The sequence below is a fragment of the Lutra lutra genome, chromosome 7 (genome assembly GCF_902655055.1).
Source record: "Lutra lutra chromosome 7, mLutLut1.2, whole genome shotgun sequence".
In the NCBI taxonomy this organism is placed as follows: Eukaryota; Metazoa; Chordata; class Mammalia; order Carnivora; family Mustelidae; genus Lutra; species Lutra lutra.
Window position 1 is genome coordinate 109,022,269 of NC_062284.1, and position 20,256 is coordinate 109,042,524.

The 20,256-nt window shown below is 37.8% G+C and overlaps 1 protein-coding gene across 3 annotated transcripts in view; it reads left to right on the forward strand.

The window, feature by feature from the left end:
* The window catches only part of SYT16 (synaptotagmin 16), a 259,900-nt gene that overhangs the window by 120,986 nt on the left and 118,658 nt on the right, over positions 1-20,256 (forward strand). For all 3 annotated transcript variants that reach the window (XM_047739296.1, XM_047739294.1, XM_047739298.1), the window contains exon 2: positions 5,641-5,817. In XM_047739296.1, the coding sequence (XP_047595252.1) occupies positions 5,641-5,817 (177 nt within the window). The remainder of the gene's footprint in view (positions 1-5,640; positions 5,818-20,256) is intronic.

Genomic DNA, 20,256 nt, shown 5'->3' on the forward strand with positions numbered 1-20,256 from the left:
AAAAAAAATCAACAAAAGATACTCACAAAAAGATACCCTCTGGTAAACTTTTTGTGTTAAAAGATTCTAGCAACATTTTGACCAAAACATTCTGTTGCCCAAAGAAAAAGTAGAAAAAAGTCAGCTGCAGCATACAATTATTTATAAACATTACAGATTAAGAAGTAATGGAGCAATATCTACACAGCTTTTATGAGAAAAAAATGCTGACACCTTCTTTAGAATTTTATACCCATCCACAGTTAACTCACTGCCGCCAAATTTATTGTTAACAAATAATTTCATCTCCAAAAAACAAAGTTACTTTGAGAAACACAAGGGTTTATTCCCTCAATTTTTTTTTCGTCTTTGGAGATTATATTGAATAATTTCTTCGTGTTATTTCCATTCTGGAATCTGAGGGGTTTTATATTAAATGCATTAATATCAGCATGTAAAATAGTATTTCAGTGATGATAGTTAAGAAAAAATTTGTAAGAAAAAAAACAAAAGGTTAGCACTGATGGGTGGTAAGATTCCATATGATCTTTTTTTTTTGTATATTTCCCATTGTTATCAAAATATTCTATTACTTGAATGATTTTTTCTTTAACATCTCTACAAATAGTAGAACTTTTAATCTAATAAAAATGTTTTATGAGCCAAAAAGGTAAAATCAATACAGACAATTTAGTATTTTCCCAGTAATCAAAATGACTGGAAGGAAGTACACAAAATCTTAATAATGGTTGTCTTAATTTTTTCTATATTTTGCAGATTTTATGTAATAAGCCTCATGTTGCTTTATTTTATTTTATTTATTAATTTGTCAGAGAGAGAGAGAGAGCACCCGAATGCACACAACAGGGGGAGGAGGGGGCAAAGGGAGAAGTAGGCTCCCCAGTGAGCAGGGAACCTGATGCAGGGCTTGATACCAGGATCCTGGGATCATGACCTGAACCAAAGGCAGATGCTTAACCAACTGAGCCACCCAGCCATGCCCTCAAGTTGTTTTCTAATGGAAAAATATACTTTGTTCAAAAATAACAAATTCGTTTCATTAACAAATGACATTATGTGCAAATGTTTCTGCGTATGAATGATAGATGAACTCTCTTTTTCCTAAGGCTTAATGTTATGTAAATCCAATCCTATGTTGTTTAGTGTTACTGACCCACTTGGGGTTTATCTTTCCTTTCCAGAAGTTTTCTTTTCTTTCTTTCTTTCTTTTTTTTTTCATTGACTGGTCCATTTATCAATGGCTGAATAAAGAAGAGTTCAACATACATTCAGGTAGCAACTATTTGTGGAGTCCCTACCCTATGTTAGCCACTGAGAGTACAATGAGTAATTTAAGTACAGTTCTTATGAAATTATGTCTTATTTGAAAACTGTGGGAAAAGCTGTCAGGGGTGCAGTGGCAGGGAACACATAGTAGAATCATCTAGCCTGGTCAGGAGGAACAAGTAAGGTTTTCAGAAGAAGTACAGTATCAGAAATAGCCAGAAGAGAGGTAAGCATTTACCTCTCTTGCCTCATATAGTTGAAATAGCTTATCCAAAGGTCTGGAGATGTGCTATGTTTGGGGGACCAGAAGTAGGTGAATATACTGGCAATAAAAGTTTAATGCTGATAAAAAAAAAAGCTTGATGTTGGGGAGTGATGAAGCAATAAAGGCTGAAATCTCTAGCTAGGTCATGAATGGCTTTATAAAATTAGTTAATGAATTTGAATTTTGTCCCATGGGTAATGGAAAGCTACTGGAGGGTATGTTCATTTCCTAGCATTACCAAGACAAATTCTCAGAAAATTTATGGCTTAAAACAACAGAAATTCACTATCTTCTAGTTTTTGATGCCACAAGTCCAAAATCATGATGTTAGCAAGGTTGATTCTTCTGAATCTCTGAGGGAGAATCTGTTCTATGACTCTCTCCTAGCTCCTGGTGGCTGCTGGCAACCCTCAGTGTTCCTCAGCTAGAGGTTTTGTAACTCCAGTCCCTGCTCCTATGTTCACTGGCTTTCTTCTCTGTCTTTTCCTATTTGGGCTCTTGTAAGGGCATTCATCATTAAATTTAAGGACCTCCCTTATCCAGGATGATCTCATCTCAAGATCCTATCCTAATTACATATGCAAAGACCTTTATTTCAAATTAGGGCACATTTCTGAAATTTGGGTGGATGTATATTTTGGGGGGGGCACACTTCATTACAGAAGGTTTTAGGAGAGAAGTTGAGCAAATCAGACTTGTATTTTGGAAGGATTTCCCTGGCTACTGTGTAGGGAAAGGATTTAAGGGGGTAATTCTGGGGCACATGGAGATCAATGGGAATCTGGGTAAAGGATGCTAGTGGCTTCAGAGGTAAGAAAGTAGAGATGAGTATAAGAAATACTCAGAAGATGGTTACAAAGGGGAAAAGAGAGAGGGCTACGGTTGAGGAACATGTGGTAGTGAAGAGAGGCTATGAAAGGTTGGGAGGTATTTGATGTGTTTTTAAGGCAGGTGAAAAAATGTTGTATTTACAAGGGGAGATAGCTGAAAATACATGTATGTGGGGCAAAAACAGAGAGAGATAATTGTTTTGATCAGAGGGATGGAGATAGGGTCCAGAGCACAGACTGTGAGCAAAGCAGTGCATGCATGTCATATTTGAATGCTGCTAGATATTTTTAAAAATATTTTATTTACTTGAGAGGGAAAGAGAAAGAGAGGGAGAATGATAATGAGCAGAGGCAGAGGGACAGGAGACTCCCTGTTGAGCCTGGAGTCCAACTTGGGGCTCAATCCCAGGACCCTGAGGTCATGACCAGAGCTGAAGTCAGATGCTTAACTGACTGAATCACTCAGGTCCCCTGCTACATCTTTTTTTTTTTTAATTAAAGTTTAGTTAATGTAAATGTTATGTTAGTTTCAGGTGTACAACATAGTGATTTGACAAGTTTATACATTATGTCGTGCTCACCACAAGTAGCTCCCATCTGTCACCATAAGATGCTATTATAACACCACTGACTATATTCCTTAGGTTATACCTTTCATCCCCGTGACTTACATATTCCATAACTAGAAGCCTGTACCTCCTACTCCCTTCCACCCATTTTGTCCACCCCTCCAATCTGGCAACAATCAGTTTGTTCTTTGTATTTTTGGGTCTCTTTTTCTTTTTATTAACATATAATGTATTATTTGTTTCAGGGGTACAGGTCTGTGATTCATCAGTCCTTCACAATTCACAGCACTCATCATAGCACATACCTTCACCAGTGTCAATCCTCCAGCCACCCCATCCCTCCCACCCCTTCCCTTCCAGCAACCCTCAGTTTGTTTCCTGAGATTAAGTGTCTCTTATGGATGGTCTCCCTCTCCGGTTTCATCTTGTTTCATTTTTCCCTCCCTTCCCCTATCATCTTCTGTCTTGTTTCTCAAATTCCTCTTATGGGTCTATTTCTACTTTTTTGTTTGTTTTGTTTTTTAGATTCCACATATAAGTGAAATCATATGGTATTTGTCTTTCTTATTCTGACTTACTTTACTTAGCGTAATATCCTGTAGGCCCATCCATGTTGTTGCAAATGCCAAGATCTCATTCTTTAGTAATATTCCATTGGGTATATATCCCATATCCCCTTTATTCACTTATCAATTGATAGGCACTTGGGTAGCTTCCATATCTTGGTTATTATAAATAATGCTGCAATAAACATAGAGGTGCATCTCTTTTTTTAAATGACAGCTCCTAGATATTTTAACAGTTCTGCAAAGATAATGATGCTGATATTGGGGAAGAAGGTTATTCCGGTTTGGGAACTCACTGTAGGTCACAAATAATTGGTGCCACACCAATTATTTTCCATGCGTTACCACATTTAATCTTTGGTATAGCTGTATTTATTATTTCCTTTCGTTGCTTCGGAAACTGAAGCACAGAGAGGTTAAATAATTTGCTCAAGGCCATGCAGATCATAAGTGGTAGAGTGTGATTTCCTCTCAGTCAGTATAACTGCCGAACCAATGCCAGTAAGCACTACTACCTATGCTCCTCTGAAGACAGAGGGAATAATCAATATGTACATACTTTTTTTTCATGGTATATGTTGGCTGTGATAGCAGACACTACTATCATTTTGCAGACTACCAAGCTACTATCTTGTCTGCTATTTTTTGTTTGTTTGTTTGTTTGTTTGTTCTTTTATTGGCTTGCCACTGGATTGGTTCTGTGAGGCAGGACCATTTATTTTCTTTATCTTTCCATGGCATTGGAACCCATTTGAACCATCCTTTGTCCCTGTATCTGGATGGTAGGATGAGGTAAATATTATCCCTTCATATTATCAGTCTATTAAACCTGCCCAAGAATTAAAGCTGCATGTAGGAGGTTCATTTTCATAAGCTTTCCATATACCCAACTCCCTTGAATAACTCTTATTGACACCTGCTCTATAATTCCTTAATCAGGTTGCTTTCTGGGTTTCTTTACTGAGTGTTGTCTCGGCTCAAATGTCATTTCCTTACAGAAGTCTTCCTTCAATCTTGAATTAGTTCTTGTCTTCCTGGTACATGCACCTCATAGATGAACTCAATGGCTGGGAATCTTTAAGGTACGCTGTGTAGCAGTGAACCAAGGTCAAATAAAGCTCAGAAGCTCAGGAGATTTTGATGATGAGGAGGAAGATGGGATTTCATTTTTTTAGAGTTCCAAAATATTAACCAGTCAAAATATACTTCTGCTTTCTTACATGGATTAGAATTTTCTTGTCACCATTGGCAACACATTGCATAGTTGGATTTGCAAAACTATATCCAGGAAATGAATTTTTCTCCAAATGCAAATATTAATAAATGAAGATGTCTGAAAGTTTGTCTCGAGTGACTATTTTTTAAGTTTTAGGCAGCTGTGTTTTTAAGGGACTTGCTTTTTTTTGCTTTTTTAAAATTTTTAAAATTTCTTTTCAGTGTACCAAAATTCATTGTTTATGCACCACACCCAGTGCTCCATGCAATACGTGCCCTCCATAATACCCACCACCAGGCTCACCCAACTTCCCACCCCGCGTCCCTTCAAAACCCTCAGATTGTTTCTCAAAGTTCATAGTCTCTCATGGTTCATCTCCCCCTCCAATTTCCCTCAACTCTTTTTTTTTTTTTTAAGTGAGAAGAAGAGACAGAGAGCAGAAAGGGGGAGAGGTGGAGGGAGATGGAGAAGCAGACTCCCTACTGAGCTCGCTGAGCTGGAAGACTGACTTGGGGCTGGATTCTAGGACCCTGAGATCATGACCTGAGCCAAAGGCAGATGCCACCCAGGAGCTGCTAAGGGACTTGCTTTTATAACACTGATCAGCCATTTCTAGCTCAACCCACTTGACAGATATCTTTCTTATAGTTTGTGTTTGAAGCTAAATATTAGGCTGGGGATAGGAAAAAGCACAAGTGCCTAAGTATAGAGGTCTATCATCTGAAGAACCAGCCTCGCTGGTTGTACCAGGCAACAGTATTTCTTTTTTCCTTTCTCCTGTATGCAGTCCTGGGAATGCCAGCAAGTGTTAAAACTCATAGAGTATTTGCCATTCTAATTAATAAACACAAATTTGATCATTTGTTAGAACTAAAAGTTGGTTTATTTTCATTGTGATGATCTTTTTTCTTTTGTGTTCTCTTGCCAGTTCCTCCTGAAGCTATTGGCTTTTTATCGGCAGTTGGGGTCTTTATTGTTCTTTTGGTTGTCCTCTTCCTCTTCATCAACAAGAAGATATATTTAGAAAAAATAGGCCTTCCATGCCTGGAGCAGCGAGGGAAAAGGAAGCACTCTAAAGACAAGACTGGGATCCATGAGGGGCTGGGTAAGCATGACGCTTTACATTCTCCTGAGCTTGGCAATGTGCTGTGGTTTGGGTCAGGGGAGGAGTGTCCCTGTTTCCAGGATAGACCCCATTAAGAAATCACACGTGAGCTGTGGTAGACATGATGAATGGACATTACCGAAGAATACATTAGCCTTATGAAAGTAATGCCCTCCTTCGAGTTTGAAGAGCAGATGGGAAGAGGCTGACCACCACTTCCTGTCATCTTAGCTTTTTAAATGTCTGGGTTGAGTTTCTCTCTGACTAATGCTTGACAAAAAAAAAAAAAGAAAAAAAAATCGTTTTTCACTGACAAGAACCTTGATATGTTTTAGTCTCATTATGTTGGAGCATTGTTAACATTTCGCTTCAGTTGGCTGTGTTTGAGATTTTCCTTGCTGATGACCACATCCCACCTCACACGGCAATAGCCACTTTTCCAAAGAGAGGTTTTTGTTCATTTAGCTCACTGAATCTACTACATCATTTACTAACCACCTTTAATTTGTTGGAGGAAAATAACATACTTAAAGAAATAATTGACTTCTTGTTCTTAAAGGACATACTTTTATTTTCAATTGCTGAAATGTAGAACTTCGTGGTACAGGAGGTTACCATGGAGTGAAGGTTATCATCACACAGAAGTTGGGCATTTAAAGATAGTGCTCTTATCTTACAGGTAACAACTCTGCTCTCTCTCTCTCTCTTTTTTTAAAGAGTTTAATTCTCACTTTCTCTCCCATGCCCCATATGGGAAACGATGTCACTGATGGAGGAACAGTCTTTCTTATTTATTTATTTATTTATTTATAAAGGTTTTATTTATTTATTTGAAGGACAGAGATCACAAGTAGGCAGAGAGAGGAAGGGAAGCAGGCTCCCTGCTGAGCAGAGAGCCTGATGCGGGGCTTGATCCCAGGACCCTGGGATCATGACCTGAGCCCTAGGCAGAGGCTTTAACCCACTGAGCCACCCAGGTGCCCAATCTTATTTATTTTTTTTAAGATATTATCATCTATCTAGCTATCTTTTTATTTAGAGATTATGAGTAGAGACAGGGGCACAGGGAAAGTGAAAAAGGAAAGCAACCTCTGCACTGAAGGAGGAGGTTCAAGCAACCGCCGCACTGAACACAAAGACTGATGTGGGGCTCAGTCTCCCAATCTTGAGATCATGACCTGAACCAAAACCAAGAGTGGAATGCCCAACCAAGTCACCCTGGTGCCCTGGAACAATCTTATTTTTTTGAGCAGGGCCAAGTCCTTGAGGAATACACCTTTACTCATCCTGCCTCCTGGGTATGTTTGGGGTGAGCCTGAACTCAGGAATATATTTGGCCTATTGATATGGTAGCTTTTGTAGTCATGGTTCCACTTTATTGCTGTAAGAAAAGGCATATTTAGAGATAAATGTGTAGTAATTATTTATTGCTTCATAATACATATCCCCAAATACAAGCACCTAAAAAAAAATATTTATTATTTTATAGTTTCTGAAATTCACAAATTTGAGAATGGCTTAAGGGACAGTTATAGACCAGGATCTCTCATGAGGTTGCAATGTCAGCTGCAGTCATTTTAAGGCTTGACCAAGGCTGATAGACTCACTTCCAGGATGGCAGGAGCCCTCAGTTCCTATCCAGCACGGAACCCTCCTTGGGGCTGCTCGACTATAATTGTGACATGGCTGCTGGCTTTCCTGGCTAAGAAATCCAAGAAAGGAGAGCAAGAAGAGCTCACAGTTTCTTTTATAATGGAGTCTGGGAAGGCCTACATTGTCACTTCCACCATATGCTAGTCATTTACTGCTTTGTACTTATAGCCTACACTCAAGGGAAGGAAATTATGTTCCATTTTTGAAGAGAGGAATATCAAAGAATGTGTGTACCTATTTTTAAATAAACACAGGAGGTAATATAGGTGGTGTAAATTGCAGGTCTGGAGATCTCTTTGGTATTGCTGCTGTTGTAGACTTATCTTTTGAATACTGTTTTGGGCATCTGACTCCTCTTCTGAAAACAGAATGGAATATTTTAAATAGAGTTTGTCACGTGAAATCTGGGACTTACAAATGGTTTAGCCCCTACTGTCCCGCTGGGACATACGTGTGTAGGATGGATAGGCTTCTGCTTGCTCATGGGTTGGTATGTAGGTAAGATTCATAGCAATTCTACTTCCCCCTCTTAAGTAGCTGGTTGTGTGATCTTGGCAAATTATGGAACCATTCTAAACTTTAATTTCCTCATCTGTATTTTGAGATAATCACTACATCCTCTAAAGGGTTGATCTAGATTAATGAATTACCTTTGTAAAGTTACCAGCATGGTGCTTAGAGTGAAAGTCCTAATAAAACTGTAGCTGTGCAGCATTAACAAAGTACCAGCCACAGTAATGGCTTCTAGGAATGCCATCACTCATGAACACATTGTATTCATTACTTAAATTAGGAGATTAAAGTTGGTGATGTTTTCTCCTTTGCAAACTATAATGGGTACAGAGAGCTAAGGTTAGAGCTATTTAAGATTTTTTTTGTCTTGTTTGACATGTTATCTGAGTATTTTAGAGACAATTATGAATTATACTTGCAAATAAGTTGAGGTTTGAAGATAATGTTGAAACAATAACAATAAAACATGAACCAGAAGCTGTCAGCTGAAGAAATTCTGAAAAATCCTTGTCTCAAACTTAGAGGGTCATAGAAAGGGAGCTTTAAAAATAGTTTAATCAAGAGACTCTTCAAATTATAATGTCTAAGAACCATACACCTTCAATATGACATTTCTCCCTTTAAAAGTTTAATTATCAGTAAAAAGTCTAATTATCACTGATCAAAAGTCTTTTTGAAAAATGTGCATCTACTCCAGATTTTATCTAAGTCTTGATATTTGCCTTAATTACCATCCTCAGAGTACTGATATCTCATTGAAATTGGGATGTTCTCAACAGAATTTGGCAAATGTAAAGAAGTAGGGAAGGCAGCCTGATATGGTGGAAAGAGGCAGGATGAAGACAGCCAGAGCTTAGTTTTGCCACTAATTAGCTGCGATATTTTGGGAAACTCACTTCACCTCTATGGGCCTTAAGTCCTCATTTTCAGTGTTGAGTCTGGGCTAGGTTTCTCCCAATTTCTCCCGTGTAGTCCTCTTGGATTCTTAGGGTTACCATAGCAATTTCTTCTTTAGACCTCAGCCTATGAATGGAAGAGAGCTAACAAAAATTACTGAAAGTCAACTAGAACATCCCACTCTTAGATTGAAGAATATGAAATGCCATTTTTATAGGTCAAAAAATGGCTGACTATCTGCAAGCTAATCATTATAATCTAATATGTGTGAGGTTCTGAAGAATAAAATAATTCATCTGCGTAGTAATATCACAGAGGCAGGAGTGACAATCTATTTTCTGAAGCCATCATGCAAAATAACTCACCTGACAAAAATACTTTGCTTTCTTTTAGGCTATAAAGTTTTCAAAGTTCAAAGAACTTACACATGTTATTCTATTTGGACTTGGTAAGGGGAGAAAGAAACTGCAGATCTTTCTTCCTAATAACACAGACAGTAATAATAATTAAGCAGTGACAACTGACAGCTATCACTTTTATAGCATTTAATATTGCCATGCACCTGCTAAGTATGTTACATGCATTACTGATTTCTTTATGCAAGGTATGAGTGTTGTTTGGAGAAAGGCGGGTACTACTTGTAACAAAGGAGGCATTGTTCAGCGTTGAGAGAAAAACCTGATTAAAAATAAAACTGCCATTGTGAGATAATAGTTTTTTTTTTTTTAAACATTTATTTATTTGACAGAGATCACAAGTAGGCAGAGAGGCAGGCAGACAGAGAGAGGAAGGGAAGCAGGCTCCCTGCCAAGCAGAGAGCCCGATGCGGTGCTTGATCCCAGGACCCTGGGATCACGACCTGAGCCGAAGGCAGAGGCTTTAACCCACTGAGCCACCCAGGCACCCCGTGAGATAATAGTTTTTAAAGAAACCTAGCTTTGCAAGAAAGAATGAGAGGAATTTTTTCTGTTTTTTTTTTTCTTAATTTCTCCCTCAAAACCTTTCTTTATATATCAAAGACAACATTTAGAAATTGGAGCAAAGCTTCATTTTAAGAGGTACAGTGTAGAAGGGGTAGAGGATATGCTATGTGGGGATTTATTCCCAGACAAGGAGGGGAAGAAGAAAGCCCTTCCTTTGCTAGAAGGGGCAGCCCATGGCTTGAAAAGATGTCAGGCAAAGAGATACAGAGCATTTGAGACCTTGTCTGGACCCTGAGAAGGGTGGTGGATGTGGATGGGGTTGGAGCAGTTATGGTGAGATCAGATGCCAACATGGCCTGAGGAGGAGGCAGAAAGTAGAGTGCCCTGTGCTTCCCATTTAGAACTGTGGTAGGAGATGGTCTCACTTATGTCCCATGTGGGCCAAGGGCAGTTGCAATGGGTAGAACACACTGGTGGGAATGGAAGGAGAAAGAAATTGAAAAGCCTCCCCTGTAGTTCTTCAGATGAGCAGTTGATGTCACAGGGGATTTAGGAGTTTGTGCAAGGCCCTGTGGGTGGGAGAAGACAGCAAAGGAATGAGAGTCCATGAGCCTGCCAGGGAGTTGTTGCAACTTGGGGTGAGGCAGGACTGTACAGAGGTTAGGAATGAACTACCTGGAGCCTCCTGGAATTAGGGTCTGCTTCTTTGGTATGTATCCATGCCTAGAAGAGACACCGTGCTTGGTTTAATGCTCTGCTGTTGCTGTCTTAAAATTCTTAATGATTTTGGAGCCAAGGTCCCTATGTTTTCACTTTGCATTGGGTCTTGAAAATTGTGTAGCTCATGTAGCCTGAAATTATCACCAGGAAGTACCGCAGATATGAACACTTCACAAGGAGAGCTGTAGGGGTAGAGGCCAATTCCTAAGAAGGTCAGGGGACCCCGAGTGGGAAGTGGCACATGGTGGTGAACAAGCTTACACCTGTGCTCACTGATATATCAGAAAAGGATTGTGGAAGTAAAAATCCCAAAGACTGGTATTTATCCAAAATGAAATTGACTGAATTACCTTGAGTGGGCAACCTGAGGTTTAGTTTCTCAGCACTGAGCATGGGAAGGGGGGCCACAGAGAAAGACAAGAGTGCCATGAGACAACATGAACACAAGCTCTTGCACATTTAGGGAAAGCTGGTAGTCAGCTAGTGCTCAGCAGTAATGCTGTGTCAGCTGGGGCTCAGAAGCAAGGTGGTTAAAATGCAGTGATTTCTCCCCCCAAGTTGAAAAGAAGGCCCAATTGACTGGTGCCTCCCCAAGATCACCCTCACCTCTTTACTTACAACTAAATATGTTGGCTTCTGGTCCAGTAGGGGTCTCTATTCTGTGCCATTTCCTTCTGCTTGGGCTATGATGGCTGCTGTTGTTAAATATTTTTTATTTCATTTCTGTATTTAGGTCAGAATTTGTTCAAACACAACTTTGCCAATAACATTTCAATGAATAGATCCTAAGCTATTAAGTGGAAGAGCTGGGAGTTGTGTCGAAGAGCACCCAAAGCCAGAGGTTCAGATCTTAATCACACTTTTTTTTTTCCCTGCCACCTAATTTTTCCAACTCAGTCTATTACTTAATGCTTTTGAACTTCTGGGATGAGAAAAAATAAGGAAAAGGAGGTTTTGATTTTTGTGACTGCCATATAAAATGTCACAAACTTGGTGTCTTATAACAACATAAATTTATTTTTGACACAATTCTGGAGATCAGAAGTCTAAAATCAGTGTGAGCAGGGCCACGCTCTCCTAGCTCCAAGCTCTGCCTGTATCCCCACAATGCCTTCTCCTGTGTGTGCCTATGCTCTCTGTGTCATCTATCACTGAGTTTTGGTCGTATCCTGATAATCCAGGAAGATCTCATCTCAAGATCCTGAACTACATCTGCAAAGACCCTTCCAGCATTCATGGGTTTCAGGGATTAGGATGTCAGCTTATCCTTTTTGGGGGGGCCACCATTCAGCCAGTACAGGAGGGGGAGGAGGTGAAGGCATAACCCAGAAGTCCTTTTTAATCATTCCAAATTAGGTGAGTTGATGAAGAATTAGATATAAGATTCTCTTTTCCCCATTTTCCTCAGTGGTATTCCACATGCCCCTTCCAGGGGTTAGAACGATTCTTACAAAGAGATGCAAAAAACCTTGTCAAATATTTACGGTATGGATTGTGGTCATCAGTGAGCATGCTTTCCAACTGTAAGCCCCGTTGAACTATACTGGGTCTCAATCCTGGGAAAGTTAAAAAACAAAAACAGTGCCCCAATCCCATGGCAAACTAACTAAATCAGAATGGAGAGTGACAATGGCAGTGGCAGTGGCAGCACAAATCATTTGCTTTACAAAGAGTATCAGGTGACTTAAATTTGTGGCCAGGGTGGAGTACCATTGATGGATGTGGGGGTAGGTTCACTGCTAATTTCCCCTTTCAGGTCAGGAAGGATAGCGTGTGAGCAGAGTGTCAACACTGGCCAAACCTGCCCTTGCTTCTGCCCATCACGTAGCCATCTGGTGGTTCCCCATGCATTTCTTTCCCTACTAGTTCAATTCAGTTCTGCCTTGGTCATTAAGCGAGCTTTTCTCTTTAAGACATTTCCCTTTCCAAAGCGCCACATGTATCGTGACACAACCAGCAGTTTACTTCTATACAGGGATTTTAAAAATTAGGTGTTTAGAAAAATAATTACTTTTTAAAAATTACTCAGAGTTGCCAAATTACAACCAATTCCAATTCATTTCAAGATTTGGAGAGTTTTACAAGTTTTTAGTGAATTTCACCCAAACAGAAGAGTTTGGCTGTTCCATTGATAAAAGTTCCAGTGTCTTCTGAATGATTTTGATAACTTATATTTTCCTTTTATGCCCAAATAAGAAAAAGCATTGACAAACTTTACAAAATGGTATGAATCATGATCTAAAACAGATACAAAAATAAAAATATAAAGGGTACTCACCAGCAGGTAAGAATGGTCTCTCTTTTTTATTTTTTGCTCCTTGGAGTGAGACATTTAATCATGTGCTCATCTTACAGTTGTAAGTAACCAGCATCAACTTCTTTTTACTTTATTTAGTATGATTGATGAATTAATTATAGGCAGAAAAGAGTGGGTTATTTTTTTAAGGATACTGTAAAACACAGTACAATCCATACTGTACTAGGAGGTTTGGATGTCATCCTTAACACTGTATTTTATTTTACCTATACCCAGAGTCTAGGTCTCTTCATCTGTAGATCTTTGCATTGGTTTTGGGCTTAGATGACTCAGAGGAATTGTAAATGAATCAAATATTTTGGTATTGAAAAAAAAGTTCAGCATTTTTTTCCTTCCTTCTTCCCTTCTTCCCTTCCCCTCTTCTTTCCTTTCAGCCTCCTTTCTCTCCTTCCTTTCCTTCCTTTTTTCCTTCCTTCCCTCCATGCCCAGCATGGAGCTCAATGGGGAGCTTGAACTCACAACTCTGAAATCAAGACCTGAGCTGAGATCAAGAGTTGGAGGATTAGCTGAGTGAGCTACTCAGGCGACCCACCCCCATTTCTTTCTAATAGAATAAGTGAAAACTATACATGTCACTGAAATGCTTTTTATATAATTTACAGACTTCTGGATTGCACAACAATTTATTTTGAGTTATGGAATAGATAATCTTTGAAACCACCCCCCTTATTTTCCCCACCATTTTTCTTTGAAATAGTAGGATAAATGGAATAGCCCCTCTGAACTTCTTATGTCATCCTTCTCCAGTGAGGAATACATTTTGAATACAAGTTAGTACCTAGAGTGGAAGATTCACTTTTCTTTTCTTCTTTTTTTTTTTTAAAGATTATTTATTTATTTATTTATTTGACACACACAGAGAGAGATCACAAGTAGGCAGAGAGGCAGGCAGAGGGAGAGGGAGAAGCAGGCTCTCCTCTGAGAAGAGAGCCTGGTGTGGTTCAGTCCCGCAACCCTGAGCTCATGACCTGAGCTGAAGGTAGATACTTAACCGACTGAGCCACCCAGGTGCCCTGCAAGATTCACTTTTCAACAATCTAAATTAAAATGTAATTTCTCTTCTGATTTTAAGGCCTTAATTTGCATAGAATATGGATTTCTCTAACTATGTGTTATATTATGTTGAATTCTATGAAATTACTCCTTTTGTAGATTGGAAGTTTCATAAGATTCAACATAATACATGAGACAAAAAAATTGAGAATTGAGGTGCTGTAAAAGTTTAAACACTAAGACAAGCCATGGAATGTCTTTTTGTGTTGTCTAGGTACTCATTTTATTGACTTGGTTAAGATACAAATAATTGAGAATACCTCTCAGTGGACCTATCAAAGTATGACTAATTGTACCTTGTTTGGTGGGTGAGATTCTTAAGAACCCAGTGGAGAGGTTACTGGTTTGAGAATATTTGTTCATCCATTCAGTACTTTTTGTTAGGAATCTATGTTATACTACAGTGTGCTAAGTGCTAGAAATAAAATGGTGAAAAGGAAATATTAGTCCAATAAGGGCTATATTGGACTGTATCTTTCTTTTCCGAGGAGTAACCCTTGGAAATTAGTTAATTAAATTTTTGGACAAAGACAAAAGCAAAACTGGAAGTGAAAAGACAAAATATAAATTATTACAAATACTATTGGGGATTAAAATAATAATTGACAGGGTGTTGAGATTTACTCTACATAGGGTTGAACACATCTTGCTCATTGTTGGATAGAGAGAGAAACACGTGCATGCATGTGCACACACACTCATACACACATGCACTCATTCTACATTATATTGCTTCTTTTTCTGTGGAGAACCCTTGTTAATATCACTCCTAATAGCCACTATGGACGTTTTAGTTATCTTACCCTATATCTAAATTTATCTCTATTGCTATGTATCTAAATCTATACCATGTCTATATCTAAATATTTTATATAAATATAGACATATTTAATAATAGAGATATAGAGCTCTTTCCATCTCTCCAATAATAGAGATATAGAGATGGAGAGAGAGATTGATAGAGAGGGAGAGATTATTTTAAGGAATTAGTTTATACAATTATAGAGGCTGGCAAGTTCAAAAATCTACAGGATGGGCTGATAGACTAGAAACCCAGGGAGAAGCCGATGTTGCAGTTGAAATCTAAAGCTTATCTGTGGGCCAAATTCCTTCTTGCTCTTGGGAGATCAGTCTTTGTTCTGTTAAAGTCTTCCACTGATTGGATGAAGCCCACCCACATTATTGAGGGCATTCTGCTTTACACAAAGTCTGCCAATTTAAATGCTCATCTCATCCACAAAAATCACTTCCACAGAAATATCCAGAGAAGTGTTTGATGAAATATCTGAGCACTGTGGCTCAGTCAAGTTGACCCATGAAATTAAACATCACAGGTTCTTTCTTAACATCTCTGTGTTCTTGTTTCCTTCAGTGTATAATGGTAAGGATGTTGGAAAGAGATCTTCACTTTTTAAAAACGTTTTATTATGGAAATTCTTAGACAGGAAAATAGAGAAAGAATCATATAATGAACCACACATACCCGTCACTCAATTTCAACAATTATTAACAAAGACAATTCATTTCTAAATTAAACTCTATTGTCTCCATTTCCTTGTTATTCTTGGGAAAAAGAGGGAATAGATCTGGCTTTTTAAAATCTCTCATCCTTTACTGTTTGTTTTCTTGCAACTTAGATAATGTGTTATTATCCCCTGCTCAAGAATTTGACCCAACAAATGAACATGTTACACACTAGCTGATTGCTAGGGATGGGAGACTTTAAATTAAGTGTTCAGAGGACCTTTGACAAATCTGGGCACATTTACAGTTGGAATATGAGGAGTTCTGCTTTCTGAGCTATTTATATAAGGGTATATAATGAGTTACCTTAGAAACAGATTCTTGTGGCATTTGAGCTTCCTCTGTGATGCTAGGATATTAATAAGAACAAATCTGAAGCTCTCCGTAAGTATGCTGTGGAAATATTTAACACCTAAGTTTGAGAACTCCCTAAACACACATCACTATTTCAGAAACAGTAGAAAATTTCTTTCATGAGTTTTCACTTTTGCAATGACTCTATAACATATGGAGGTGTGTGTGTATGTCTCTATATCTAACATATATAGTCCTGAGTTTTAATTTTGGCAGAAACTCTGGAGCCGTTTTGCATCTGAAATAGCCATAGCATGGAATTTTATGACAGAGTTCTAGGTAGACGTCTGTCAACCTTGGCAGTCCACATAGAGGCACCCATTAAATTCTTATTGCTTGGTGGATTGAAGGTCTTTCTCCCCTTCTTGAGCACACATCCTCAAGATTATATGAGGAGGCCTTAAACATACATCCTTTTGAATGGAGATACTGAAACTAACTCACCAACTTTATGGGTAACTTTGAGGGATTTTGATATAGTGGAGATGAACTTGTTGTTTTCATTTATAGATTAGGAAATTGCTCTTAAGTTTGGAGCTTGTGCTTTTATAGGTGCAAAAGAATGGCATAATTAACAGCTTTTGTTCTCTTTGTCATATCTTCCAGAAATAGACAGTGTCTGGAGGATACCATAGGTGGCAAAAGTTCTGTTTATCAGAGGACATTAGGTTTTTGTGCTTCTCTTGTCAGCAAGACAGCAATGCTTATTGTACTTTAAAGAGATACATGCCTTAAATTAAAAAAAAAAAAGACTTCAGTTGATAAGTAGACAACAAGGAGAAAGGATTATTGTTTGTGTAAAATAGTAGCACAGATTGTTTTCTGCACTAAAGTGGGTGTTATAAGTTTATATGCTTAACTAGCTATTTGAGTAATCAGTTTTAAGCTAGTTATTGGAATAATGGCTTTAAAATATCATTTTCTTAGCCTGACAGATGAAAGTAAAAGAAAGAGCATGTCTGTGGTCACACATTTCCATAAAAATATCTGCTTTCCTCTAAAACCCACTTAAAGGAGCAAATGCTTTATTCACAAAAACTCTCATAGTAATTGCAAGTTTGTGTTATTCTAAGCTTGCTGAGTGAGGTTTAACAAGAAGGCAACAGGTATTATTTGAAGTGTGTGAATTTAGGAATGCCAAAAACATTTTGAGTCTTATTTTCTCAGTTTCTATACTCTGGGTCTTCAAAAACAGTTCTTAAAACTTAGGAACAATTAATGTCAGTGTTATAGAATGAAAATTGCTATCTGCTTAAAATCTTTTCTTTTTTTTTTGTTTTTCTCCAGTGAGGATTGACTGTAAAAGTGGTAATTTAGGGGCGCCTGGGTGGCTCAGTGGGTTAAGCCGCTGCCTTCGGCTCAGGTCATGATCTCGGGGTCCTGGGATCGAGTCCCGCATCGGGCTCTCTGCTCAGCGGGGAGCCTGCTTCCCTCTCTCTTTCTCTCTGCCTGCCTCTCTGTCTACTGTGATCTCTCTCTGTCAAATAAATTAAAAAAAAAAAGTTATAACTCCTATTAATCCCCTAAAAAAAAAAAAGAAAAAAAAAGTGGTAATTTACAGTTGTCATCCCACAAAAGTGTGGGCACTTAATGTGAGAGGTGATAGAGAAAACCTTATCTTTGGGCATTTGAATATTTCTTTTAAAATTATTTTGAAACAAAATACAAATCATGGCATTACAAGACACATTATGGAAAGTACAGTGGAATTCTCAATGTCTTACCTGGAATCTTTAGCAGAAAGTTCTCTCTCTCTCTCTTTTTTTTTAAGTTGTTTTTTATCTTCCCAAATCCTTTTATCGCTCTTCTGCCCCTAAACAAGTAATGCCTACTATAGCTGTACTCAGTAGCTCATGATTCTCTGTTGGAAAGATGTCAGAATTTAAGCATTTTTTATTTTTCTCATTTCTCTTATAATCAAAGACCTAAACTGGTATTAGTTTTAAGACCATTTTAGAGCAAGAGTTCCATTTAGAATTTTCTCCAAAGAATCTAAAACTAACCAAAATGTGTATTTTGTGTGGGACTGTATTTAGAAATGGGATACCAATGTGAAATGTCACTTTCCATATCAGCTGGAGGTTTTTCTTTTCATTAGTTGCTCTATTGTAGGCCTCACATTTATACTAGTATGCTTTGCGGAATGAAATGTTAGTATTTCATTACTAGAAAGTAGAATCTCATTCATTATGGGTAGTAAACCCTTGTTGGACTGAACTGTGCTAACAGTAGACTTCAGGGGCATTTGCTAATCCTCAGCAAGCAAGCTTTCATATCTTTCAGTGAGAAATGGGAAGGAATTGAAAGCAAAAGAGAAGAAAAAAGTAAAAGACAGGCATTGTTGGCTTAAAATAGAAATATAACTAACATTTTGGTTTAACTGAATAAATACAATCTGTGTGACTATATATAATGCTATAAAATAGGTCACACGTGTATGTGGAATTAGTTAAGAACATTTGGATCCACGATTATGCTGCGAAAACAGTGCTCCCAGTTCTTATGTGAAATTCCCCACCAGTGGGAAGGGAAATGTGAATAAAGGAGTGTTTTCAGATGTTCTTTGACCAGGGCCACTTTAGGCAGGACTGAGAGACATCATATACCACCTGCCCAACCTCCTTGTGTTTGCAACCACAAAGATCCCATTAAGTCTGCTGCTTTTGATGGGCTCCCGGGGGGAACTGATTATTAATGTTTGCCAGACACAAAAGTATTGATATCGTCATGTTATTAGCATTACTATTCTAAGAGCCCAGTCATCAAGGACCCCAAGAGATCTTATTTTGATAACCACTAATGAAGGAGATAAAATGTGTAGGAATAGTAATTTTTGTAATGAATAATTTTACTGCCTGCTTTTTTTGAAGCTTATGCAAGCAAATGAAAAGGGAAAACATAAGGAAAAATATTGAACAATTGTTACCATTGATTTAGGTTGAGAGTTCCAACCTAAGAGTATTGATATGTTCATTCATAGACAGAAGGAGGCCAGTATAAATAAGAATATGAGGCCATATCCTAAGACCTAGCGGAAACATGTATAATAGATTACTACTTTGTGCTGCAATGGTTTTTGGCTGTATATGAAAATTTTATTAGATATAAGATTCATATATTTTTCATCACAAACATAGTGGGATCCAATTTAAAATGGTGTAATTGTTGGTTCAGGGTATCTTCCAGAGACAGATTAATCTCACCAATCTGTGCTCTTCATAGCAGTGATAGTGGGGGGTGGCAATGAGGAGTCCTTTGAGACTCTACAAAAGGTATATTCAGATATTCAAAACTAGTGATTGCCTCTTCTATGGTAGTCACTCAACTAAATGCTGACAATAGGCAAAGACAAAACTAACCTGTTACCTGTTCTCATGGAGTTTCTAGTCTAGTGAGGAAGACAGATGTTTAAAGAAATAATTACATAAGTTATCAATAAGCTATAATTATAAGCCCTAAAGACTCCACCAAAAACTACTAGAACTGATCATTGAATTCAGTAAGGTTGCAGGATATAAAATCAATATGTAGAAATGTAGAAATATGTTGCATTCCTTTATACTAATAATGAGTAGCAGAAAATGAAATTAAGCAGAAAGTAAAATTAAGAAAACAATCCCATTTACAATTGCACCAAAAATAAAATATCTAGGAATAAACTTAACCAAAGAGGTGAAAGAATTGTACTCTGAAAACTTTAAACTAATGAAAAAAAATCAAGATGATGCAAAGAATTGGAAAGGCATTCCATGCTCATGGTTTGGAAGGAGAAATACTGCTAAAATATCTATACTACCCAAAGCAATCTATAGATTTAATGCAATCCCTGACAAAATACCAACAGCAATTTTAACGGAACTAGAATAAACAATCTTAAAGTTTGTATGGAACTACAAAAGACTCAATTAGCCAAAGCAACCTTGAAAATGAAAAACAAAACGAGATATCACAATTCCAGATTTCAGGTTATATTACAAAATGGTAGTAATTAAGACAGTATGGTACTGGCATTAAATAGACACATAGGTCAATCGAATAGAATAGAAACCTCAGAAATAAGCCCACAATATTATGGTCAATTAATCTTTGACAAAAGAGAGATGAATATACAATGGGAAAACTCTCTCCAATAAATGGTGTTGGGAAAACTGGACAGTTACATGCAAAAAGAGGAAACTGGACCAATTTCTTTCACTGTACACAAAAATAAACTCGAAATGGGTTAAAGACCTAAATGTGAGACCTGAAACCATAAAAATCCTTGAAGAGAGGCATAGGTGGTACTCTCTCTGATACTGATTCTAGCAACATTTTTCTAGATATGTGTCCTGCAGCAAAGAAAGAAAAGCAAAAATAAAGTATTGGGACCGCATCAAAATAAAAAAGTTTCTGTATAGCAAAGGAAAAAATTAACAAAACTGAAAGGCAACCTATGGAATGGGAAATATATTTGCAAATGACATATCTGATAAATGGTTAGTATTC